This window comes from Dioscorea cayenensis, unplaced genomic scaffold, assembly GCF_009730915.1.
Source record: "Dioscorea cayenensis subsp. rotundata cultivar TDr96_F1 unplaced genomic scaffold, TDr96_F1_v2_PseudoChromosome.rev07_lg8_w22 25.fasta BLBR01000404.1, whole genome shotgun sequence".
NCBI lineage: Eukaryota > Viridiplantae > Streptophyta > Magnoliopsida > Dioscoreales > Dioscoreaceae > Dioscorea > Dioscorea cayenensis.
The window spans coordinates 59,776-86,706 of record NW_024086795.1 but is presented as its reverse complement, the minus strand read 5'-3'; the positions used below and the strand labels follow the sequence as shown (position 1 = coordinate 86,706).

Genomic DNA, 26,931 nt, shown 5'->3' with positions numbered 1-26,931 from the left:
ATTATGGGTTAGTCATAAATTATGTATATTTCTGATTTGTTTGTACATGATACATCAATGTTTATAATAAATAAATATTTTTTTTAATAATGATTGAGTGGAGGTTATGATTTAGAGACATCAATAAATTAAGAATTATTTCTATATATTTTATACAAGATATTCTTAGAATTTAAAATAAAAAATGATCATTTTGTTTTAAAAAAAAAGCCAGCTGGAACTATATATTTGAATAGAATCTAAATTTAACCCAAATTTAAACCAGAATAATTTTATTTTCTTTATTTACCAAATGCATATATAAAATAAATTGCGAATATCCCATAAAACCTTCAAATTATACACATTCTCTTACAAATTTTAAATTATATATATATATAGGTACTGCATATTCTCTACGGATGTTCTACAAATATTCAGTAGAGAATAAAAAAATAAAGAGAAAAAAAAAATTAGAGAGACAGGTAGAGATATGAGGGAGGAGACAAAAACAATGTTATATACATTACATTTGGATTGTACCCAATTGCTAAAATGGTAATTGATTTGTTATGAAAAAAATTTGAGTAGAAATAAAATTAAATAATTTTATCAAAAAAATATTCTCAAATATAAACACATAAAAAAATTTAAAAATTAAAAATAAAAATCCACGTGTCCACCCTCCCAAGTAGTTCTTGCCTTCCTCTAAACCCCCACCACCTCACCTCCTTTCCTACTAGACATCCCTATCAATCCATATCCCTAACCCCCCAACCCTTCTCAACTAAAGCCCTCCTTTCTCCATATCCCTTTCCCTAACATTAATAAATAAATAAATAAATAAATAAAAGAAAAAAACCCTCTTCTTTATATACACATAAACCATTTCTACATTTTAAAAAAATAATGAAAAACCGTTTCCCTGATTCCCTGCATCTCAATTTAAATCCATATATATATACACACACACAAACTCATGGAGAGATTTATTAAAGAAACGCTAGAGACGATGAACACAAGAAACGAAGGTGGTTCCGGCACCGGCGGCAGCCGCACGCCGTCGAGTTCCCGGCGAAAGCCAGACCTAAGCCTACCACTTCCCCAACGAGTCCCCAGCGTCGCCGTCCCTCTCCCTCTCCCTCCTCCTCCGTCCTCCACCATCTCCTCATCGTCGGTGCCTTCAACCTCCCCATCTTTCACCCAAACAGTGAACTTCTCCGATCTTGAGCGTGTCCGCCGCGTAGGCTCCGGCGCCGGAGGCACCGTCTGGATGGTCCGCCATAAACAGACCTCCATGATCTATGCCTTGAAGAACATTTACGGCAACCACGACGACAACGTCCGCCGCCAGATCTTCCGTGAGATCGAGATCCTCCGCACCGTCGATAGCCCCTTCATCGTCCGCTGCCACGGCTTCAATGACAGCTCCGGCGAGATCCAAGTCCTCCTCGAGTTCATGGACGGTGGCTCTCTTCAAGGCCATCGCATCTCCATCGAATCCCACCTCTCTGGCGTCGCCCGCCAAGTGATCTCCGGCCTTGCCTACCTCCATAGCCGCAAGATCGTCCACCGTGACATCAAACCCGCTAATCTCCTCATCAACCATCAAGGCCGTGTCAAGATCGCCGACTTCGGCGTCAGCCGCATCCTCGCTCAGACTATGGATTGCAAATCCTCGGTTGGCACCATCGCCTACATGAGCCCTGAGCGCATCGATACTGATCTCAATCAAGGGTTATACGATGGCTTTGCTGGGGATATTTGGAGCTTTGGTGTTAGCATTCTTGAGTTCTATCTTGGGTATTTTCCTTACGGTGCCAATCTCCCTAGCAAGGGTGATTGGGCAAGCCTTATATACGCTATTCGCTTCTCTGATCCTCCTCAAGTCCCGGCTACAGCGTCTCCTGAGCTTCGTGATTTCATTGCTCGGTGTTTACAGAAAGAGCCAAGAAGGAGATTCACTGCTGTGCAGCTTTTGCAGCACCCTTTCATTACTAAGTTTCAGGTTCATCCTTAGCTTTTTGGCATATTCTTTTTTTCTTCTTCTTCTTCTCCTCTCCTAAAGTTGGATCTTGATACTGTTTTTGGTAGAGTTTTTGATGATTATCCAATTAGCTCATTAAATTGTTTCTCTTCTCTCCCATTCCATTCCATTCCATTCCACCTAAACTAATAGCAAAGCAAAAGGAGAAAGGACTTTGTGTTTTTTTGTTTGTGTAAAGAAAGAAGGAAAGATTCTTTGACAATGTTTTTGGTAGGAATTTTGGTGTTCTTTCATTAGCTTTTTGTATTGCTTCTTTTTTCTTTTTCTTGTTTTTTTTTAAAGTAATGAAGGGAGGATTGGATACTTATCAAATTTTTGGTGAAAATTTAATGTTTCACAATGAGCTCATTGAGATTCTTCATCTTTTTTTCTCTTTAAATTGCTTATTAATCCTTTTCAATTTAGCATTCTTTATAGAAAGTTTGGATCTTTGATCCTGTTCTTATTAGAAATAGGAAAGCTTGTATCTTTATCATGTTCTTGGTTTTAAATAACAAGAGGTTTTTATATCATTTTATTAATATTTTTCCAATATTTTTCTTTTTTTTTTAAGGAAAATATCTAATGCAAGTTGGAGAATTTCTCTCATTGGCACTAAGAATCAATTCCCACAAACCATTTCTGTGCATCATTCTCAATCTCTCCTTTTCCCTTGCTTTCCTTCTTCTGCCCCTCTGCATTGTTTTTTTTTTTTCCTTTTCTTTAGATTTACCCTTATCTCAACAGCGGTCATTAATATATATATATGTGTGTGTGTGTGTGTGTGTCAAAGCATAGATAATGAAAAAGAAAGACAAGTGATAGAATGGAATATATTTTGATTTTTACACACATATCTTTGTAGCATGAGATGCAATGTTTCCTTTTCTTTTTGTTTTTTGGGAATAAATGATACCATAAAGTTTATTGGTTTTTGGTTTCAATATTAAAGCACTTCATCAAACACCATGACAATCATCAAATATATATATAAATAATACCATCCATATCCCAGTTCTCATAGTACTGAAAACCATGTGAGTGATAAATTAGATTCTCTGAAGTAAAATTTATTTAAACTATTTAATAACCCATGCTATATATGTTCACACATCCACATGATGTGGTTTTTTTTTTCTCTAAACAAAAATCTATACATAAACTCCTTAAAAACTCTTTGAAAATGTAAACACTACCACTAAATCTACAGAGCAGACTGGAATATCATCTCAGCAAGTTCCTGCATCAAGATCAGTCATTATATGATTAGTGTTTAATGAATCGAAAAGAAGTAATTGAATAAAAAAACATGATTATCTAAGTTTACCTGCTTTCCGGAGGCAATAGTTGGTTCTCCCATTTCCATGGCCTTCTTTTCCAGTGTCTCAAAATCGGCTTTCCCGGCCTGATGTAATGAAGAACAGGTTTACAGTTAAATTTTATCGTTATGGAATTCGGTATTTCAAGTACCAAATTAGGTTGCTGAACATGTATACCTCAATGAGAGCACCTAACTCAGAGTCAAAGCTTTTGTACCGATTCCGAACCAACTCAGCCAAAGAACCATCCTTTTTTCACATAACATGCAAACTGAGTTAATCTACGAGATAACCGAAAATTTTATTTATGCATATGTTTTATGAAAAATTACCTCGACTAGTTTCGCAACGTTGCGAAGTCCACGAGCCATTGTGTCCATCCCGGAAATGTGAGCGAGGAATAAGTCTTCCACATCAGTGCTCTCCCTTCGTCTGTTAACGTCACAAATGCAAGCATGAGGACAGGTCAGTGATGTGTTTTTTTTTATGAAGACTTTGAACCAGTCTCACGTGTTTAATAAATTTAGAAACGTATCAAAAACTCACAGTTTGGCATCGAAGTTGAACCCACCGGGCGCGAGTCCTCCCTGTATATATCAGACACATGAGCATTAATTGATCGTCGCATGAGAAAAGTTATGTTAATGCACACAATACACTAATTCAGATTGATTAGTTCTTACATTTCTGACAACACTTAGCATGACTAAGGTTGCCTCACTTATGTCAGTCATGAACTGGTCTGTATCCCAACCTGCATTGAAAGAGTATTCTTGTAAGAACACCGGTAATTGAACAAGTAAAAGAAAAAATAATAAACTGAGTCAAAAACATTACCGGTCTGAGGATCACCAGTGTTGGCATCAATGTTTCCGAGCAGACCATTTATTCTTGCAGTTTCAAGCTCATGGTGACAACTGCAATTATTTTACAATTGAAATGAGTTTTGTTTCGAAAACAAGTCTAGTTATGTCTGATTCGTAATATTAATGGTATATACCTGTGACCAGATAGGGTGGCATGGTTGCACTCTATGTTTAGTTTTAATTCGTCTGCAATGTGAAAAGAATATAGTTAAATAGGCCAGCTTGTTCACCTTGTTGAAACCAATTGTTTCTGAAGTTGTTAAAATAAAATATGGTGACATGCGCCTTAAGACAGTGCTTAAAGGTACAAAAACCGAAAATAAAAATTAAGCCTAAACCTTGTCATATTACAAGAACCACACATACAAAGGAAACAGGTCAAACAACGATTTTTAAAGTATTTGTATAAACATATCAATAGATGCACATATATATGGTATCCGAATCCAGAAGGCACTCATTTATGAGAAGTCACAGTGAGAATGACAGCAAATATACAGTCTTCGAAGAAATAAATCCATATTGCTAATCAATTTAGTGATGCATCATTTTGAAAAGCACCCGAAACTAGAGATATATTTAATAAGTTTATTTTCATAACAAGCCTATCGTGTAATCTGAAAGAAATGTGTGGTTGATGGTACAAGAAAAAAAAATCAAATATAAGTGTGGAGCCCGAAAAGCTGCCAAGCCAGCATATAAAAAAAAGAAAATTTCACAGGTAAGCATGCCATCAATGAATAGTGTCAGAGTTCCACATCTAAAACTCATGTTTTTCCCTTCCATGAAACACACAATTTCAATGGAAATCCCAAGAGTTATATAAGTGAAAAAAGTTTAAAACTCAAATCTAAAGAACGAAAAGTGCAGGATAACAATGAGGAAGTAATTGAACTTTGAGACCATGGTTTCACTACAAACATGAACTATAGCAGCTTAGAAAAGATAAGAAGGAATTACCTTTAAGACCATACTTTAGCAGGAACGACATTGTTGTTGCTGCATCCCAGTCATATCTGAGACATAATTATTGTTAATCATCTCAAATGTTGTACTATTTAAAACAAAAAACAAAAGCAAAAACAAGAAACTCAAGGTAAGATGCATACTGGTGCTTTGTAGGCTCTTGAGGTTTAGGTTCAATCAACAATGTACCTGGAAGAAAGGGAACAATCATCAATTACAGCACCTCGAGATGGCACAAGATACAGCAACAAACAAGTTGAAATTCTTTATGGTCAAACTTCAAAATAATGGGCCAAAAAACAAAAAAAATCAAAAGTTCATAATTCATACCATTAAAACCAATCTTCTTCTTATAGTCAACAGCTGCTTGAAAAAAAGTTGCCTATGGAAGCAGAAGTATTACAAGTCAAACTCATACCAATTTACAACATAACAACGACATTGCCAACGAAGGTAAAATATATTTATACTTTTTAATATCAGAAAAGAAGAGTCAAAATAAAAGGAAAACATTATTCCATACCAAATGATCAAGTTCTTTTTCCATGTCTGTGTTCAGCAAAGACTGGTAACCCTCTCTGCCACCCCAAAACACGAAATTCTCCCCTCCAAGATATTGTGTAACCTAACCAGAAGTGCCAGGTAAGAAAAAACAAAGAGGCCTAAAACTCAAATGCGCAACAAAGTCCGGGGACACCAACCTCCATGGCTTTCTTAACTTGAGCTGCAGCATATGCATATACAGCAACCTCAGAGCTGAAAATATCAAATAATGGTATCACATCAAGTTAGCACATTTTCCAGAGAAAAATAAGATAATAAGTTCATGTCCAAAGAAATTGCCTGGTGGCAGCTCCATGCATGTAGCGAGGATGCATAAATAGTTGAGCAGTACCCCATAAAGGGCGAATTTCTGTTCCCTGCTAAAACATCCCAAAATTATTACTTCAGAAAAAAAAAAGGAAGAAACAATTGCTATGCATCAACGAATTTCTTGCTAATTTGTAACATATCAGAATTATTACCTGAAGTTCTTTTGCAAGAGCCACCACTTCATCCAAATTTGCGTTAGATTCCTGGGTAATCCAAAAAACCAAGTTATATCAACAGATTTGATAGGACAATAATTGATCCACATTCCTTTGATAACTTATAAAGTTTGGATGCAGCCTTCAACCAATATGCATTGCATGATTATAAAGAGCACAGATTATCAATCTACATTAGTGTCCTGAAACAACCATTGGATGAAAACTCACCGCTAGAGTTTTACCATCAGGAGCAATATCCCGGTCATGAAAACACCACCTATTAAGTCCAAGCTTTTTAATGAACTCGAAATTGGCCCGCACTACATCCATGAGATAGAAAAAAAAATTAATGCCAATGATCTACACAGAGAACAAGAGCTAGACATTTTATCTTACTTCTCCTTTTTGCCATAGCCAAGGAGTTTGTTCCATCTTCCCAAGGCCACATCTTTGTTGGTGCACCAAATGGGTCAGATCCAGTTCCCCGAAATGTATGCCAAAATGCAACGCTGAATCTCATCCAATCCTGAGGCAAAGATGTAGAGCATAGTTAAACACATATATGTACAATATACACTAGAACAAAAATCCATACGGTGAATGAAAAATTATACCTTCATTTTCTTCCCAAGAATTACTTCCTCAGCATTGTACCATTTGAATGAAAGTGGGTTCTTGCTGTTAGGGCCCTGATAAAAAGAAACATGTTTTAGTGATAGCAAATTCAAAAAGCCTCAACCAGCTTAGACAAACAAAGAATATCAAACAGGCACAATTCTAATTCAATGGGCAACCAATCTGATGAACTAAAAAAATTCCCAAAACTAAACATTGACCATATAAATTCTCTCACCTCATACTTAATTTTGGGAATTCCAGGAAAGAACTCCCCTGTCCAATCATCATCAGAAGCAGCAGAACATCCTCCCTCCAAATTGGCAGGACACGTCTGAGGAGCAGCAGCCAAAGCCTACAAGCAAAGAAGATTAGCTAATGAAACAGAATACATACCCAAAAATACAAATACAAATACCAAAAACAACAATGCAAAGGAAAAAAAAAGCTAGGCCAATTCATATCAGAATAATCCTAAAGAAAGGAGACTTACAAAAGCCAATAGGCCCAACTCAATCAAAAGCACTAAGAGCAGATACGCCCCTTTAGTCTTCATCCTGCAACTCAGTCAACAAAAACCTGCAACCAAAACAATAAAACTTAATACTATAACCATTGACACAATAAAAAAAAATCTCTTTTTTTCATATAAATTGCAAAAAGAACCAAACTTTCGACTCCCAACAATTTAAAAATTACTTCTTTTCTTCTAAATCACAATCAAAAACATGAAGAACAACCTTAAAAAGCAAACACAAGGACCCACTAAAAGGATAGTTATAGCCCTCATCCACAAGCTATAAACACAAAATCACTGAACTTCAAAGTGAAAAAAAAACTCAAACTACGAAAAAAGGAAAAAAAAGATGAACCAAAGATCATGAACTCACAGTTGGGAAGTCACAAAGCGTGTGATAAAGCGATCAAAACGAGGAACTATGAGAAAAGTTGGGGAGGATATGGCAATATATAGTGAGAAAAAAGAATGGATAAACCCTAAACTCCAAATACATCCTGTTCGTCCATCCGATCATGATTAGGACCGTTATGTTTATCGAGGATCAAGATTAGATTAAATGCTGACGTGGATTCTTATCGGTAAATTAGCAGTTACTAATCGTTATTATATTAGGAAAAAAAAAGTTATTTGTTATTTTTCAGTTGATTTTAGTTTTTTTGAGAAGATAAATTTACTTTTATTGAGGATAAATTAAACGAAATTTGTGGATCTAGGATTTAAGATCTTTGTTATTAATATTTATCAATAAAAAATTATATGTTCGAGTTTTAGCTTAAAAGATACTCTCTTAATAAGGGAATATTTGTAATGATATCTTGATTATTATTTACTTAAAAATTAAAATAATTTTTTTTAATTTAAAAACATATCCAAACTCCGTGTTTTTTGATAAAATATACCATCTTTTAAAAGATACGAGTTCTAAACTAATTCAGATGAGACTGAAAACTACATCATAACTAAAAATATCACGGAACTATGATTGAAAACCACTTAAAAAAGTGACCCAAATTTATTATTTAAGTCTATTAGTGAATATAATATTTAATTAAATAAAAATTTGTACCGAAATTTATTTGTTCATATGGACGGAATAGATTGCCTAATTTTTATAATTTTATGCACCAATATTATATACATAAAAAAACCACATTTTTTTATTATTAAAGTGGATCAGCTTTATCCAAAATTAATAATCCAAAATTATTGGAAAAGTCAAGGACTTTAGAACATATAAACATATATAAATATATATATATATATATATTAATAAAAAAACGGCATCTTCAGACACTTTCAGCCAAAACAAGCTTTGGATGAATATAAACAAAATAAATAAATAAATAACAAAAACAAAGTTGGTGAAAATCATACTTTAATGGTGTAATAATGCAATTTACATAAACAAACAAATTGAAAAAAAAAAAACATAAAATACCAAAAATGAATGACAGGTCTGTTTAACCTGCCATTCAAATCACGTTTCCCGGTTCACTAATGCTTCCTTCCTCGGCTACCTGTCCTACATCCATCTCTATCTCTCTCTCTCTTCTTTCTCTCTCTCTCTCTATTCTTCTCATGGATCCAATTCAATTGTGACAATAAAAAACCATCCTCATTTGCAAAAGGTATTCGAAAAATGGCTAGGATTGTAGGAAAGTATTGTCTCGGCAGGATGATCGGCGAAGGTGCATTTGCCAAGGTCAAGCTCGCCGTCGATGTGCACACGAACCGGCAAGTAGCTGTGAAAATCATCGATAAGCAGACGGTGATCAAGAACAAGATTATGTATCAGGTTTGTTAATTTGTTTCTGCTAATCTGTTCATTTAGCTCGGAAAATGTTTCATGTGATGGAAAGTTGATATTTTGGTTTCAGATCAAGAGAGAAATCAGTACAATGAAGTTGTTGAATCATCCACACATTGTGAGGATATATGAGGTAAAGTGTTTTTGAATGTGATAATGATATTGAAATTGGAGTTATATGAGAGAAAATTTTAATGTGCAGGTGATTGCAACGAAGACGAAGATTTACCTGATAATGGAGTATGCTTCAGGAGGGCAGCTCACCGACAGAATGGTAAGTGAATTGAAGAGTTTCTGTTTGTTGTTGTTCTTCGACGGTTGATTGATTTCTTGTCGATAGTGCAAAGGATTGACAGAAAGAGAAGCGAGGAGATATTTCCAGCAGTTGATTGATGCTGTGGATTACTGTCACAGCAGAGGAGTTTATCACAGAGATCTCAAGGTCAAAACTCTTTTTCAACAATACATCACATAATTTTTTTTTTTCAGTAATTGTTTCAGAAGCTTTGAATTTACCTTACCGATGTGAAACAGCCGGAAAACCTGCTGTTGGACAGTGAAGGGAACCTGAAGGTGTCTGATTTCGGACTCAGCACGTTGAAAAAGGTCGGTTCTGAAACAAATTTGAGTAGAAACTGCAGCATTGTGTTCTTGAGATGATTTCTGTCAGTAACTTGTGCAGCCAGGAGCATTGTTGTCGACTGCCTGTGGATCTCCAAGTTATGTAGCTCCTGAGGTATGAGTTTGCAATTCGACACTTAATTTATGAATGAAAGAGAATGCGAATGATTTAAGTACCCTCGAATCAATAGGTGATAACGAAGAAAAACTACAAGGGAGCAGCTGCAGATGTGTGGTCTTGTGGAGTTGTTCTGTTTGAATTGCTCGCTGGTCACCTGCCTTTCGAAGATGGAAGCCTCACAAACTTGTATCGTAAGGTGTGCTTCATATCTTTGTTTAGACATATTCTTGATATTCACTCTCTCTGATTTGGTTTTCTGATGCTTTGATTTTTGAAGATCACAAGAGCAGAATACACATGTCCGAGTTGGTTCACCGCAAATCAGAGAAAACTGATTGCTCGGATACTGAATCCATCTCCAAGACGAGTAATTTGCGAAGAGCTCAAACATATATTTGCTAATGAGAGAACACAGAGCTTCTTGTTATATCTGATAAACAAGAATATTTGTCTGTTGCAGAGGGCGACGATCACAGAGATTATTGGACATGAGTGGTTTCAAGTTGATTATGAGCTATCTGCAGAAATTGAAGAAGAACAGGAAAGCATGAAAGTGGAAAATCTAAGTAGAACATTCGACAGCAAGGTGAAGGTAAATTACAATTCTTCGAAGGTTATTTTTCCTGAAAACAATGAAGTGATTTGTAAGACTTACAGAAGAAGATCAATAATGCAACAAAAGGGAAGACATCGAAGTTTATCAATGCATTCCAACTAATATCGATGTCAAACGGCCTCAATTTGTCAGGCTTGTTTCATGAACAGGTGATTCCAAATCTTGTTTTTAGTTCAGTGATGCAATAATTTTCTAATGCATTTAGAAATATGACAGCAGACAACAAAGATTGGTTCACAGTATCCAATTGATGAAACAATCGAAAAAATTGAATCTACTGCTAGAGCTGTAAACCTGATTGTCAACAGGATGGACTGTTTCCAGGTACAAAACTTTAATCTCTCTCCATCCAATTCAAAAATTGCTGCATTACTAACATAGGAGAAAAACATTTATTTCTGAAACACCCAGGTGAACCTTCATGAAATTAAAAGCTTGTCAAGATATGGATCACATGTTATAGAAGCAAAGGTAGTAGTAAATACATCGTATTTATATATATACACTTCATGATGACATTACCTTGGTTTTACTTTCAGATATAGCATAACCTCTGGTTTTCTGTAAATGCAGGTCATTCAGTTAGCACCAACTGCTTGCATGGTCGAAATTTCAAAATCTTCAGGGACTCCAAGAATATTTGAAGAGGTGGAGTGAACCAACTTTTTTTAAATTGTTTTTTGCTGTACTCAATGCTAATTTTCTCATTTGAATTAAAATCAGTTCTGTAGAAGATTATCGAATTTGCTGAAGAACACTGGAAGCCAACATTCGACAGATAAGATTGCAAAAAGGCCAAGAAGTAGATAGCAAAGAGTGACTTGTTTAAGTGCACACTGATATTTGGATTGCCGAATAAAACAAGAGCCCGTCTAACAGTTCCTATTCAACCATTATTTACCAAGGAAGAAAGCAACAGAAAAATAAGAAAGAGTATGAGGATCTTCTCTCAATCCTCACATTTCATATCTACTAACCAAATTTGGGACAAAGAAACATGTTCTTTCGAGCAATCTTGTAGATTCCACACATGATTGGTTGTGTGATTATGAAACTATGTATTCATTCATATTCATTTCTGCAATTGATATGCACAAGATACAAAAATTTGAGATGATTCACATGAATTAGTTCTCCAGGAATGTAATTTATCATTCTTATTTATTTATTTGTTATTTTTCTCTTTAGCAAAGTACTCCACAAGCACTCTCTATTTTGGTTACAAGAAGTGGCCTAGGATTAAAACTAGTAATTATTTGGTATAAGTATTTGATCAAGAAATTAACAACTCTGATATTTAAGTTGATTTTTTCTGCATATAAAAACCATAATTTGAGCAAATAGATAAGAATTCTGAACATAATTCATAATTATGTCAATATTAAGTAGTTAATATCAACCGATCAGAGATTCACAGAATGAGCCGAGAAAGTTTGAGTTCACTAATTTTGTAGCATTCAAGTAACCTATGGTTCCACATGATTTTGTAACAATCCACTAAAAATTCATGTCGGGTTATGACAAGGAACATGGATATCACTTGATGAAACACTAAAAACTTCTGAGATTAAATTTTTATAACGATTATACTTTGGGTAAGGTACCCTATATGATAGATTATTCAGCAAATGTCAGAATATAACTTACTTGACTGATAACACTGTACATATGATTAAACATTTGCATTGAATTCAATTCAAACTATGATGAAAGAATTTAGAAAACTTGGAAGAAAGAATGACAGAATTAGATTAAAGGAAAATTTGATATTGCGGAAAACATACGCAAAGTTTTGTCATAAAGTCAACACTCTGCATTACAGATGCTTGACAGCAGACCTAAAAGAAACTGACAGCTATTTAATCACGCCACGATACAACCCTATGCCCCCAATAACACTAGACAATAGAAAAGTATTGAAATAAGATACGGTGAATGTCTTTGATTAAGTATAAAGAATTAGTATTTACTGGAAAGTTCTTCGCCCTTCTATACATCAACCGGGAAAACACAGCATAATCAAGCAGAACCATCTTCAACTCTCATGCTGCTATATGAATTGAATTTGTTTTGCCAATCCTTCTTAATCAAACTCCTGACCAGGGAAAAAAAGATAATCACATGGACGTGTACTCACCAACATGATAGCCATTCAGCAAAACGATAAAACCAGCTCACAACAAAAGGAACACAACAATGGCTGCTGGAAAAATTGCCTCTTAACCTATCTAAAAATTGGAAACCAAATTCTGAAGTAACCTCATTGCAGTATACGAGCAAGTTATACTACAGTTACAAATGCATGTCTCTAACTCGGCTTTTTGATTGTTCATCTTTTATTCTTTTGCAGATAAGATATCTGAAAGCTGTGGGTAATCTATATAATCAGAGAAAAGAAAAGCAAGAACAAAATCAATTAACAAAGAGAGTAAGCAGAAATCATAAGCACTTGACATATTCTCATGTAACTCATAATAAAGCATTTTTTTTTTCCTTGAAGAAAAGAGTCTCACAAAATTCACAAGGAATGAAGACAAATTTACAAGTTTTGGATAGATATTATGTCCATTAACACCATGTAAGAAGGATAGACAATATACAATGATAGATCATTACTTTGATTAACATACTTAGCTGGACAGAAGATCGGTACAGGCATAATAACAGACATAAAGCTAACCTTCTTAGCATGTAAAGCATGCATCTTGTAGATGGGACTAAATAAGAAAATTATCAATCATATGAAAGATCACATCTGCACCATCGGAATTCAACCAGTAGCTCTTCACCTGAAAAAATAAAAATAAAAAAATCACACACACACCACATTATAAATTCTAGCATTTATAAGAAGCTATAGAAAATAATTGCGGTTATCTAACATAGTTGCCAGAATTTGAAACAAGCAGGAAGTCATATTTATAATTTATACAAAATAACAATCATTTTATGTTGTCATAGATATTAATGTCAAATTCTCAACAAAGAACGTTTTTTAATGGGGTCTGAGATGACTGGATGAAACTGATAACCAGAAGTGTTCAACTAACATAGGGGCACTTGATATAATTATATAACCTATCCATTAAGACAGAATTTGAAGTAATTAGTTTGCCAACTTATTGAGAGGATATTCTTTAGTATGATTGATAGGTAGCCATGAACATCCTGGATCCCAGAGTCTTATTATCATCTTGAAAAGAGTTCCTAAAGTATAAGCTTTTCAACTGCTTGAAGATTTGGAGCAATAATGGCAAACGATGATACAAGTAGGCAACGTCTCTTAGTCAAGAAGAATAAATTAATACAAATAAAATTTGTCTGTCTTCAATCAAAAACCAAGAAAAGAGTATAGCATGATCACTCCCATGAATTTGTTGTGCCTAGGCAAAGTGCAACAAGCACAATTATTATAGATACATCATCAAAGTACTTAATCAAAACCTCTAGAATCCAAGGGACCATTGGATGCTTGACCTGAAATGGACCATTGCATGTGAGTAAGTAATAACATAAGGCATCAATAAACTAACATGCATTTGTTATGTTACAAATTATAAATATTTTTTCACAGGGAATGCTGTTTTTCAAATTTAAACATCTACAGAAAACATATTATAATAAAAGCTTGTAATCATGTCAGTGAGACTTCTTAAAAACTAGCAAGGAATGAAATTGTAAAAATAAATAACTAATTAAATATATCATGATACATTCTTTACAGGCATGTCAAGGTAGTTGGTTGCAAAGTAATAAGTGCTGATAATTGTAAATCTGGTATATTAAATCATGGCAGATTAAGTCGCTTATGAACTTGCCTGTATGGTATTATGTGCAACATATCTTTGCTTACTTTTCTGGAAGCTCACATCCACCCGCTCCCAAGGAACTCTAGTAAGTCCTCTAATCATCGCCTCTGTGGCAACATATAATTAATAAGCTTGAAACACATCAGCAAATCAACATCTATATTTTGTCCTATAGATAAAACATCACCCAAACGGTTATGTATTACTGCTGCCATTTATTGAATGAGTTGAACACTTCATTGAACAATAAGATACATTAATCATCCAAACAATAATATAGTTATAATATAAAACGGACCTTCTGAGTCATAATTTTGAGTTTCAACAACAGATGATTCTTCTATAAGAGCATTCTCAGTTTGTCCTTTATCCACAAAAACAATATGTGGATAACTCTCATCGCTCACCAGAAGATGATACTGAATCAATGAAGGGTAAAAAGGATTATTTATGGGGAAAATTAAGCATTTTACAAACAAAATTAAGCTATGAAATTGCATGATACTTTTGGTAATTCATGTTGACGGCGAATTGAGGATGTCCTCCATCCAACAATATCTTTTTTTTGTCAGTCAAAGAAATATAATAATAGACAAGCAACAAAATCGAGATTGCACTACTCAAGCAAAAGATAACAAGGATACGATCAAAATTGGCATTAGCATAGGCAACACGACGCCTGAAACAACCTAAAGCGGATCTGCATTCAAATATCAAAATCAAAAGAAACAAATAACAAATAATTCAAGATTCATAATTATGAATTTAAAATATCAGCAAGAAATTCAGACATGAATTTTATATCATCACAATCATAAGCCATTCGTAGAAGAAGTGGAGGCTTCCCATCATCATCATCATCATCTGTGAGAAATAGATGTTTCCCTGTCCTTCCAACAATAAAATGTGCAGTTTTGGATGCCCTTTGCTCCAGAAAAGGAACACCACAAAGAAAGGGAAGCTGGTTCCAGCATAAAAAATAGGGAACCGCATCAGCACAACAAGGTTGAAAAATTAGATTTGGTAGTTGTTGTAATAATTGATACAAAATGGCTAAACGGAATTAGCATCTCTCAAGAGGTATTGCTCAAAAAGTATCAACCAGGAATAAACTATGACCTGTCATGAAAAGAAACTTCTCACAAAAAAGAAAAGAAAAGAGAGCATGATATATACATGGATTCAAACAAAACAAACCCTATTTTTTTAGTTATGCATGGAAAGAATCCCGAACAAGATGATTCTGGAAGGTGAGCAAAAAGACCCATAAAGTATAAACTTGTAAAACAGGCAGAACAGAAAAGTGATCACTACCATTGTGCATTCTTACAAAATTTTCATGGTTCACAAATTCTTAAATGAGAAAATAAGTAATGTGTGTTAAGTTGCAAACTTAGGTTGCTATTAATATATATAGTGGCATTTGTTTCTAAATTACTTGTTTAAATATACGAAACTTCTTAATGCAGATGATATGCTACTAGAAACTCATTTAAATCATTTGAGCTCATGGTCCTTAAAACTTGGTGATTGGTTTCTCATTTATTAATTCATTTTCTTGATGGTTCCTCGAACACACCTGTTAGATGAAGTTAATGGTGCTTCCTGAAGTCCTAATATCTTCATTAATCAATAACTTTCCCTTCAATAAATTTCAAGCAAGAAACAATAAATAGATCTAACAAGAGCATTAGTTAAAGTCCTGGATATAGTAGCTTTCAAAGGTATCAATCTAATAATAAAGATAACCATGATAATTTAACAGATAGGCAGAAATTGAAGATGATAATTCTGTTATGTTATCTGAATGGCTTTAGCTTTAGATTAGTTCACTAATTAACTTCATAGTATCTGCAAGTGTGGAGGCTATTTGATAAGAAAAATGTATAAAATGAGAAAAAATAATGTCCAAGCATAGGCCAACCATTGAAGCTAGTTTGCAGATGCTGCCATTTGTTCCCGTACCCCAAACAAAAAAAAAGGAAATCATCATAATTTGTGAATCATTTAGAAGTATATATCATCTAACAATAGCATTTAAGAGATGTAAAACAAAGAATATTCACACAATCAAATAATGGGGACCTAACTCTATTAAACCAAACATCAACATTACCTGCTTATTCCCCTTTGAACCAAGGTGAGGAGTGGCAAATGTTATAAAGTTCATAGGCTCTAATCCGGCTATCCTACCTTCATGACCTTTTCCTTTGTCTGAGTGGTTCCCAACACCACCAGCTTCGTAGAGTCTTCCTATAGCATATCTTGCTATAAGACCACCCAAGGAGTGGGCAACAAATGATATTTTCTGAACGCCTCTTCTGTCGTTCACAACGGACATTACCTACACCAAATATATATATATATATATATACATAAGGATGATGAAGAAAAGATGATAAAATCAAAGGCAACAATAAGAAATCCATAACCATTTTGATTAACAAGCTTACCTCATCAGCTAACCTCTCTCCCATTAGATCAACACCATCAAAAGTCAATCTCGAAGAATTACATGCACTTCCTGGTCAAAAAAAAGTATAAGTCCATGTACTATATTTTTCTATGCTTGCTCCATGTAAGAAACATAATGATGTATTCTTAATATAAATGTAAAAGAAATTTTTAACCTAATGAACTCGAATTACACACCCATTATGAAAAACAAACTATACATACACTTGTAAACTTTAAGGAGTCAAACTTAAGTTTGTTTCGTGTGCGCATGTATAAGCATGCTTGTGCAGGGGCAATACTGATAGTTGAAAAATGAGTAAATGCTGTCCTAGGCTGTACCAGGGAAACATAGATATATGCATAGACAAGATTAAAAATGTTTGGTCTGAGATAGTAAGGGTCAGGGCATCTGCAGCTCTAAATAATTTCCAGGGACATTCACTAAAAGAGTTACCCTGAACAAAACTGTGTATGGAGATATACATACATATATATACACACACCCATACCAAATTGATAACGAAAGTGTTCTACATTTTTTAAGGAGAAAAATTCACTCAAGACACTAAGGAAGTGTCAATTCTGATTAGAAGAACTTACGATGAACAATTACTTTTGTGGGAATTTTCTTTACAAATTGTTCAGCTGCAAATCTCCAATCCTCTGCACTGAAAACAAGTACTCAAAAAATGTAAGGGGATACATGGCAATTTACAAGTCAATATTTACATTATCAAACTTAGCCTAAGTTCACCATCAACAAATATTAAGTGGTACATACTTCAACAAATTCATTTCATCAGAATCCATGGAATGTGATAAATCTCAAAAGACTACACAAATGGATTGAAATTTGTTTTCAGCATAGTTCTCAGACTTTTTCCTAGAACTAAATCATTGCTTGAAAAGAATATTTAGAATTCCCTATAACAGTAATTTCTTCATCTGATTCATGCGTGCTTTGCTAGTAATTACCATTCAACAACACTCATGCCCCAAAATGTCTCTTTGAATAGCAAAATGTCCCAAACTATTGTTATACCAAAATGCCTCTTTGAAGCATACTTGAAAAAAAAAAAAAACCCTAATTTTGCAGGAAAAGAAAAAAACTACTACAAAAATGCACCAAAATAAAATTAAAAAGATATTAAGCCAGTACCTTCCAACAAGGCCATTGACCATTATAACAAGGTGCTCCGGGAAAACGCCATGATCTTCAGCAGCAGCAGCAGCAGCAGCGTTCCAGAGATCCTCGCCACCCCGGACTGACTCCACCTCCACTATCTCCCCTTTCGTCTTCTTCTTCTTCATCTTGAACCAGCCTCTCCACCAAACTGGACCCGGCTCATCAGCCTCCTTTATCGATTTCTGGGAAGATCTAGAACGAAACCCTAATTTCAGACAAGCCATTGTGCCTTTCCTGCAAATCCGGCTGATTCCGGTGATCTCAGAACCAAAGATCGGCGCTTTAAGCTTCGAACCGACGGCGATCATCGGAAAAGGTGGATAAAGGCAGTGAATTGAAGATCATCGAGAAGTATTCAAGCAGGAGAGGGTCAGGGTTGAGTAGTAAACCCTAATTTCAGGGGAAGAAGAGAACGGTGGTGGCGGAATTACGGCGGTGGCGGCGGGGTCGGAGGGTGTTTTCGTCATTTCATACAGATCAGGGCATTTTGGTCAGAGAATTAGTTACACTAAACGAATAATTTCACCGGCCAAAAAGTGGCGGGAATTTTTTTTAATTTATTGAATTAATTGGAGAATAATGTTGTTATTAATTTATATATATTTAAAAATAAATAAATAACAAGCGTCTATCCTCATGACATGTGAGATTCGAACCCTCACCATTTTCCACGCTATATCAAAAATTCATTTTGATACGCTAATCACTTAAAATTAATATTTTAAAAAAAATTACATGCATAGAATGAAAAAATTCATAAATAAAAATTTACCGTTTTACAAGTGTGAATGTGTTTAAGTGTGTAAAAAAATAAATAAATATTATGTGAACACAAAACACAATTGGAATATCAATGAACTTTTTAGTGATTTGATTGTTTGTCTTATTGTATGTGACAAATAAAAGTTTTTTTTTGGACAATGAGCATTGTTCCTTTCTTTTGTCTATCAACTTATCCTCCAATAAAAACATGAAAAAAATAAAAAAATTAATTTTAAACTTTGTATTTATTAAAAGACTATTACTTGGTGCAATGAATTTATTTACTTAAATAATGAATAAATAGACTCAAAATCAAATCTTTATGTTAGACAGTATTATTGCAATATTATGCAAATACTATAATAGAAATAGTCATTGGATTTTTCTGTAGGAGGATATTGTTTTTCCCTCCAAAAATGTATAACATAAGATTTATTAGGCTGGTTGAATTCATGAAAATCTTCTAGGCATATACATACATGGTGAGAATTTAATTGTTCTGTGTGACATCTGATTAAGTTAATAAATTTCTACTATATTAATAAGTCACACAATTAGTACACCTATCTTACCAGCCTATTCTTTAACAATTGTTTATGAGGCGGCTCTTGGGAAAAAAATTACAAAGATTGATTAATGACTAAACCGTTAAGCAAGGGTTGATTGATAGTTATGTAATTATATGAGCACATGCACCAATGTCAAAACATGTTACATTGTTAAATTTAATTAATAGAGCATTAATTACTCATGTGTGGCCCTGATAGAGTTGAATTCCGTGATTAACATTAAATAACTTGTAATTAATAACTTAATCTCCGATCTGATTCCTTTTGATTTTTAGCATTAGATGTACTAAAAGAGAAATTCATGCTCAATATATTCATGATAATATCATCTTGACACCGGAACTAATTTTGTTCACTAATCATAACTGATAGAAAAAAAAAAGTTATGTATTAACTAGTCATTTAACACATAGTGACAACAATTTTATTTTTACCAAGATTTAAAATTAGTTAATTAATCAAAGCATTAGTTTTAGCAAACCAAGAATGGCATCATTTATTACAATGATTGAAGGCAGTTATGGAAGTTAGATTCAAACATATCACCAATCACATTCAGTAACATGTTCAAAGTCTTGCATTCCATGTGCTAATCACATGAAAGGATTCCAATCTATACAAACAAATAATTAAATCTAATCAGATCATATCAAACCAAACTAAATGATCATCAAGATTGCTGCTATATAAACAAGGAATGTATCCTCAAAATACTATCTTGACATAATACATTCTCTAATTAGCATGGCTCATCGATACATCTTCATAGTCTTTATTTTTTTATCGATCACTCAAGCGCTATGCGACAACCAAAATAGCATGACGCAACAATTTTTATCGGGGCACAACCGACTACGAGCAAGTCTTGGGTTATCACCACTCCAGTGGAGTAGTTCATTAGCGAATTACGCTTCTTGGTGGGCAAACCAAAGGATCGTAGATTGTGCGGTGATACATTCCAATAGTAACTATGGGGAGAACATTTTTTGGGGGGAAGGACAAGGATGGCGACCGGAGGATGCCGTCACGGCGTGGGCGTCGGAGAAGAGGTACTATAACTATGGATCAAACTCATGTCAAATTAACCAAGATTGCTCACATTATACACAGATGGTTTGGAGGCATAGTTCATGGTTAGGGTGTGCTAGAGTGGTGTGCAACAATGGGAATACATTCATTACTTGTAACTATGATCCTCATGGCAATGTTTTGGGACAGAAGCCTTTCTGAGTAATGCTAATGGTTAATAATGGCTTTCAAAATAGGTTTTAAATGTTTGTTTAATTTATATTCTAGTAACAATTATTATCTCTCATCTAGTCACTGTTAGACTAATCCAACCATTAAAGCATTTATCTTTTCATGTGAGGGATCGGAGATTCAATTTCCGCCTAATGTATAATGAGTATGATTCTCTATGCATGACCTATGTGAAGTTCTCCGTGCACAAAGTGAGAGTACATCTTTATTCTGTATAACTGTAAAAAGAGATAATTACTATTATACCTCCGTGCACAAAGTGAGAGTGCATCTTTATTCATTATAACTGTAAAAATAGATAATTACCATTATACTAAACGTCAACGAACTTGCAATCATTGATGTTAGGTAAGGGATTCCTAGAAAATTTAATCACAAATAATTAAAAGAATAATCACTTAATAACAAAACTTAACCCTCCTTGCTACTTGCTAGTTAATGTAAAGACAATGAATAGAACAAAAGAAATTATTTATAAACAAACTAAAAAACAGACAGACAGAGGCAAACAAGTATTGAAAGGCAAAAACATATGACCAACAACTTGTCAGGCCACAAAAGCACTAGAAGAGTCCTCAATTCAATGACAAAGTTAATATATTCCAAAGCCACACGTCTTTTGCTAATGTACCATGCAAAACAAAGAACCCAATAATAGCTCTCATGATCTCATCCTTCACGGGTGCACTTTGTAACCCTAGCCCACCATTCACGAGTTCACTATACTCTCACACTATATATACACTCACACACACATCATCATCACCACTCCATCAAACCCTAACCCTAACCCTAAAAATGGCTTCCCATTTCATCCAACCATTGTTCCTCTTCCTCCTCCTCTCCGGTTCTTTCATTTCGGCCCATTCTTTTGTGAAGCCCAACAACGAAGCTCGGCCCGATAATGAGACTGTTTATAGGATCTCGAAGGCCCTTTGTTGGGGTTGTTGGGCCGAATCACTGGAGTTCCTTGTGGCCCATAATCTTGTAAGGGCAGCACATTGGGAGCTTCCCTTGTGGTGGGACCCACGTTTGGAGGAGTATGCACGCTCATGGGCCGGGCTACGCCGGGCCGATTGCAAGGCCATGCACTCGTTCCCGGAAGACGGGTTCAAACTCGGTGAGAATATATATTGGGGTTCGGGCTCTGGTCCAACCCCAAGTGATGCGGTTCGGGCCTGGGCAGATGAAGAAAGGTACTACTCGTATCAGAGTAACACGTGTGAGTCAGGGTTCGTGTGTGGACACTATACTCAGCTCGTGTGGAGTCGCACACACCGGGTTGGGTGCGCACGTGTGGTGTGTGATGATGGAGATGTGTTTATGACTTGCAATTATGATCCACCAGGGAATTATGTTGGAGAGAGACCTTACTAAGGTCACTGCCTTGTTAGCCCATATTGAGTTTTAAGGCCCAAATGTTTTAATTATTCTGGCAAGGCTGGCCCATTAACAGCCCGTGTATGTAGACTTTATCAATCATGTGTATGTAATATATATATATATATATATATACAGAGCCGGTTTTAGAGAAAATGGGGCTTAGGTAGTGGCGAAACTAGAAATAAAATTAAACGGTGCTGAATTCAAATTTTAAAAAAATTATAAATTTTAAACAATTCTATTGATTCAAATTTGAAATTATAATAATAATCTATATAAAATATACATACATATAAAAATTTGGGTTAAGTGTAAAAAATCTATCATATCTACATAATTAATAATTAATTCAACTAACTAGTAACAAATAATGCAATTAAAAAATAACTTAATGCAAATTCATAATCTAATTCAATTAGTAATCTAATGAGTAATCAAAATTTTCACAACAATCAATCAAAAAAGATATTTAACAAATTTTTACAATAATTTGCGCAATAAATTCTTCATAACAAATTTTCATAACAATTAACAAAACAAATATTTACCAAATGTTAAAAAATTCATAAAAAATAATAAAACAATCAATGAAACAAATTAAATTACATATAAAAAAAGCAAGATAAGCCTTAAATAAACACAAATTTTGAAGATATTAAGTGAAGACAAAAGCCTCACCAATCAACCCAACTAGCAAACGATCTAGAGCTAAATTTTACTGTGTACAACTCTTTTGACTTCTAAGAGAGAAATTGCATTTGACCATGAGAGATAAGGATTACGTCTTTCTTAGAGATTTTTGAGATAATGATTGCATTTTTTTTAGGTTTTTATTTTATTTATTATACCATTGTTTTTTACATTAATATTCTTAGAAAATTTGATAATTATAAATTAATAAATTCAATAAAAAAATATTTAAAATATTAAATTTGAAATTGATACAAGTTTCACTGTCGATATTATGCTATTATTTATTACTATCACTAAAGATCGATTATAATCTAATATAATAAATTTATAGTTTTTATTTAATTTATTTTAAATAACATGAGTGGAATTTAAAAAATAAATAAATAAAAAGAGAACTATACTTATATGAATTATAATTGCTAATACTTTACTATTACCTATATATCTATATAATATTATATAATATAAACTTTTCTAAAGGACAAGAGGGTGCTCAAGGACACCCTTGCCCCCTTTCCTTCTACATATGGCCTTAGGCAAAATCATAATAAATATTTTTTAATTATTTTTATTAAATAATAAATAATATAATAATAACAGTAAATATTATCATAAATCAATTAAAAAATTAAATAACATAAATTTTAGAGTTAAAAAAACAATTATAAATTTCTAAAATTATAATTATTTGATACAATCGTATGATAAAAAATAAAAAAATTAAATATAATTTAAAAAAAATGAATTGTAAGGCCCTAGCCATTTGGGAGGCCATATTATAAGTTTCATAGTTTAAAAAATAAAATAAAATTTCCAAGATAATTATAAGGATATAATTCGAGTAGGATAATAATTAAAAATTTTAAATATAAATATTTAAAAAAGAAAATATGTGAGACCATAAGAAATTATGGGTCCTATTGTAAGCCAAATTTGTTGCTCATATATATTTTATAATAAACTAAGTGTTATGGTTTTAAAAAAAATCTAAAATTTACAAAATAATTAATTAATAGGATTAGATGATGATAGCAAATAAAATTTAAAATAAAATTTAAAAAAAAAAGAGTTGTGAGGCCCTCATGCCAAATTTTTTACAGGTGTCATAGATGAAAAAATAGTTAAAATCTTCAAAATGATAATTATATGAATTGATAGGATGATAGTAAATAAAAATGTTAAATATATTTTAAAAAATATATATATAAATTATGGGGCCCTTAGAAACTTTAGAGCCAAAGCCTTGGTGGTCCACGCCTAAAACGGGGCCTGTATACATATAGTATATATTTTTGTGTATGTCCTTAGATTTTGAGATGTAAGGATGTTTAATGAGTTATCAGCCATCTCCAACCCACAATCCCAAATCTCTATTTCAAGTCTCAAATTTGGTCTTGTTACAAAAAATTTTACTCCAATCACAAATCTCAAATTTTAACCAAAAAAAAATATTCTTATAATATTATTTTTATATATTAGTTTTAATTTAATTAGTTTTTACATTGTATTTGCTTTCATTAAGGTTATTTTTAATAAAATTTTAACTATTCCTCTTTTATAAATTTATTATATATTAATAATTAACAATTTTATTTATTTATTAAATAATTATTATTATTGATTATTAATTAATTACACACAAATTAATATTATAAATAACTACTTATAATTATATTAATGGATTAATAATTTTATATTTTCCATTAACATTGTTAGTTCCTCCGGTGTGGTTTGTGAGTATTAGGTAACACTCAAGCACTCATAAAAGTCTCACACAAACTAACAAAGAAAGAGCACACAAACAAACACAAGGAGACACACAACGTTGGTAACCCAGTTCGGCGTTCACTCGCCTATGTCTGGTGGGCCAAGCCCGGAGATAAACAATTCACTAAAAGAGGTAAAAATAGATCAGTACAAACACTTGTCACTCACACTCTCAACAATAAAAATCACTACCCTCTCTAAATTGTATGGTGCTCACACACTCTCCTCCAAGAGTCACCCAAGAGTCACACTTACAATCTATGAGTAAGGTAGCTTATATAGACACCTCAACGTCGCAAATATAGCACATACCTCTTTTAGAATCTCAGCGCTACTAATTTAAAAACTCGCAGAATTAGTCATATAACTCCCCGTAGTAACATGAATCTGCAACATGGCTCGACTCATCGACTTGATCGAGTCTCTGGTTACGTTCGGGGACGACCCTCAAGACCCATCAACCTCCCAGTCATGCTTAGTCCGAGTCGATGCAACCAAATCTCCCAATCCCGACAGCCAGCAACTAGCCTACCTCCTCAGTTCCTCATCACGTAATCCCCTCGCAAGGGGCGCACGTCCTTGTGCGTCTTCACGAAATTTGCCAAACTTAGTCTTTAATCCACCTAAATTTGGTCTTCAAAGATTCTCCAAACTTGATCTTCAATTCACCCAAGTTTGGTCCTCAAATCTTGCCTTCAATAGATCTTCAATCAATCAATTCAATCATCAAGGATTCTTCAAATCATATCTCCTTCATTAATACCATGAATAGATAATTCTTCAAATAAGCTCCACCATATTTAGTCTTCAATCATATCTCTCTAAGTATGGTCTTGATATGATCTTGTCTTCAAAATGTAATACATTACCAAAAATAAACTCCACCAAGATTTTTAAGATAGCTTCACCATGATCTTCAAGATATTTGCCTCCATGTTATAGACTTACTAAAAATAGCTCCACCAAGATCTTCAAAATGTTTGCCTTGCACTCCAAGTCTTCTTGCCATGTCACAATGCTTGTCACATCATCAATTATGCCTTGTCACTATGGTTGCCACATTATCATGCCTTGGTGTCAAATCATGTCAATTAAATAGTGCGGTTGCACTAACAAACATAATAAAAAAATAAAAAATAAAAAATATAATTAAAAAATAAGAAATAATGTGGGACACTAAATTTGGGGTTGCAATAATGTGATCCTAAACTTGGGGTCACACTGTTGCAAAACTTAAATTTGGGGTAAGATTTAGATATGGGTTGAAGTACTCTACACTCAAATTCCACCCTAAATTTGGGATTTGGGTGTTGAGTTAGAGATGCCGTTAAACTAATGTGCAAAATTACCGTTGATCATGTTATATACTGACAGTGACCGTTAGATTTGAGGCATCTTTACATTCAAAATCTACATTGTCATTTAGATTTAAAACATCTTTAAATTTAAAATATATCCAAGTCTATGAATAACGTGTCCTCTTGTGTGTGTATATATATATATATATATAAAGTGCATCTTTATCACTAGCCGACCAAGAAACGAAATCATGCATTTAAAACATGAAACAAACAACCAAAAACAAAAGAACGTTATTCAAAGCGCCACCAAAGGATTGGACCGGCCAACCGTACCCAATGTAGGTGGGACCCAACAGTCTTTGAATAAGGTTGCGGGCCGTCTAATAAGAGTGCATTGTGATTCTTGTGAGTTTATGTGATTCTTATGAAGCCTAAAAAGTCATCATGGCCCACTTGTGGCCCAATGGGAAGTTACATGGCACCTGCCGGTTGAATACTTGCCCTGAAGGATGCTGACTAGGATCGCCGCATCTTCAAATGGGGCCCAATTCCCTCACCACCTTCACGTGCGTTACCTCAATTTCACGTGCACTCCCACCTCGTTGGTCCTACCCAACACGTGATCTAACACACTACCCCGCATACTATACACAGATGACCACCCCAATGTCCGATATGTTACATGATCGACACGTGTCCATATTGTACAATACACAACACGTGTTATATGATTGAAGAATACAAGTGTGTGGAGACATGTAGATATGAAAAGGTTAGATCCACGAGGGCTATATCCATTGTCACATCCAAACGACTTCGCCTTGGTTGATAATTAAATCAAGTCGGTAGGGTAATAATGTAAAAACCACCCGGAATAAAATTAACGTTAATTAAGGTTGAAGAAAATTAAATGATTTTAAAGCATAACTAACAAGACGTACAGGAATTATAATTCATATTAAAGATCCATGTAGAAGTTTTGTGTAAAAATTATCTCTCATTTTCTCTTCCAGAGTTGTATAGCGAAAAGTTATCTCTAAAAAATCAATCAAGTCATTGTAACTGATGTACTTCTATATCCAATTGTCTTTTGTTTTGTTATTTTTCAATTTTATAAAAAATAATAATAAATAAATATAAATATATATATATACTGTTTTCACTAATACTAGTGTGTGTTTTTTTTAAAAAAAAATAGTGGGACTCAACTAGTATTTATATACCTAATTAAGTGCAATAGCAGACAGTGGGCATCTA

General features: G+C 33.8%; 5 protein-coding genes and 1 long non-coding RNA gene across 12 annotated transcripts; 3 read left to right on the top strand and 3 right to left on the bottom strand.

The window, feature by feature from the left end:
• Positions 1-901: 901 nt before the first annotated feature.
• Positions 902-2,923, top strand: LOC120254286 (mitogen-activated protein kinase kinase 5-like). Its single transcript, XM_039262414.1, has one exon. The coding sequence runs from the start codon at positions 959-961 to the stop codon at positions 1,997-1,999; it is 1,041 nt and encodes a 346-aa protein (XP_039118348.1). The 5' UTR covers positions 902-958; the 3' UTR covers positions 2,000-2,923.
• A 136-nt stretch (positions 2,924-3,059) lies between these two features.
• Positions 3,060-7,775, bottom strand: LOC120254282 (xylose isomerase-like). 2 transcript variants are annotated; one of them, XM_039262405.1, is made up of 21 exons: positions 7,693-7,775; positions 7,296-7,381; positions 7,041-7,157; positions 6,802-6,876; positions 6,584-6,713; positions 6,416-6,507; positions 6,182-6,232; positions 6,000-6,079; positions 5,858-5,912; positions 5,680-5,781; positions 5,487-5,538; positions 5,300-5,345; positions 5,151-5,206; positions 4,325-4,376; positions 4,162-4,241; positions 4,008-4,078; positions 3,871-3,911; positions 3,657-3,756; positions 3,502-3,573; positions 3,333-3,410; positions 3,060-3,245 (listed from the first exon to the last, which is right to left on the bottom strand). In XM_039262405.1, the coding sequence occupies exons 2-21, from the start codon at positions 7,356-7,358 to the stop codon at positions 3,210-3,212; spliced, it is 1,449 nt and encodes a 482-aa protein (XP_039118339.1). In that variant the 5' UTR covers positions 7,359-7,381; positions 7,693-7,775; the 3' UTR covers positions 3,060-3,209. The 2 variants fall into 2 exon arrangements, with proteins under 2 accessions (XP_039118339.1, XP_039118340.1); XM_039262406.1 differs by having other exon boundaries at positions 6,000-6,076.
• Positions 7,776-8,701: 926 nt separating this feature from the next.
• On the top strand, positions 8,702-11,608 carry LOC120254283 (CBL-interacting serine/threonine-protein kinase 21-like). Of its 5 annotated transcripts, XM_039262412.1 has the most exons (14): positions 8,709-9,117; positions 9,200-9,262; positions 9,332-9,403; positions 9,470-9,571; positions 9,664-9,735; positions 9,812-9,865; positions 9,942-10,067; positions 10,149-10,238; positions 10,332-10,463; positions 10,529-10,636; positions 10,704-10,811; positions 10,899-10,958; positions 11,061-11,135; positions 11,211-11,608. In XM_039262412.1, the coding sequence occupies exons 1-14, from the start codon at positions 8,962-8,964 to the stop codon at positions 11,295-11,297; spliced, it is 1,305 nt and encodes a 434-aa protein (XP_039118346.1). In that variant the 5' UTR covers positions 8,709-8,961; the 3' UTR covers positions 11,298-11,608. The 5 variants fall into 5 exon arrangements, with proteins under 5 accessions (XP_039118344.1, XP_039118341.1, XP_039118345.1 ...); XM_039262410.1 differs by having other exon boundaries at positions 8,702-9,117; positions 10,149-10,457; XM_039262407.1 differs by having other exon boundaries at positions 8,704-9,117; positions 10,149-10,463.
• On the bottom strand, positions 8,956-9,764 carry LOC120254287. Its single transcript, XR_005534574.1, has 3 exons — positions 9,646-9,764; positions 9,359-9,534; positions 8,956-9,064 (listed from the first exon to the last, which is right to left on the bottom strand). It is a non-coding gene; the product is annotated as an uncharacterized LOC120254287 (long non-coding RNA).
• An 83-nt stretch (positions 11,609-11,691) lies between the features above and the next one.
• Positions 11,692-18,447, bottom strand: LOC120254284. Of its 2 annotated transcripts, XR_005534573.1 has the most exons (12): positions 17,913-18,447; positions 17,354-17,421; positions 16,750-16,820; positions 16,413-16,640; positions 15,088-15,257; positions 14,941-14,996; positions 14,802-14,854; positions 14,595-14,715; positions 14,306-14,403; positions 13,168-13,276; positions 12,458-12,582; positions 11,692-12,385 (listed from the first exon to the last, which is right to left on the bottom strand). XR_005534573.1 is itself a non-coding variant. In XM_039262413.1 (11 exons), the coding sequence occupies exons 1-10, from the start codon at positions 18,245-18,247 to the stop codon at positions 13,205-13,207; spliced, it is 1,272 nt and encodes a 423-aa protein (XP_039118347.1). In that variant the 5' UTR covers positions 18,248-18,447; the 3' UTR covers positions 11,692-12,582; positions 13,168-13,204. The 2 variants fall into 2 exon arrangements, 1 of the variants encoding a protein (XP_039118347.1); XM_039262413.1 differs by having other exon boundaries at positions 11,692-12,582.
• Positions 18,448-21,308: 2,861 nt separating this feature from the next.
• Positions 21,309-22,033, top strand: LOC120254281 (pathogenesis-related protein PR-1-like). Its single transcript, XM_039262404.1, has one exon. It carries the CDS (start codon positions 21,329-21,331, stop codon positions 21,905-21,907), a length of 579 nt encoding a protein of 192 aa, XP_039118338.1. The 5' UTR covers positions 21,309-21,328; the 3' UTR covers positions 21,908-22,033.
• Positions 22,034-26,931: the final 4,898 nt, after the last annotated feature.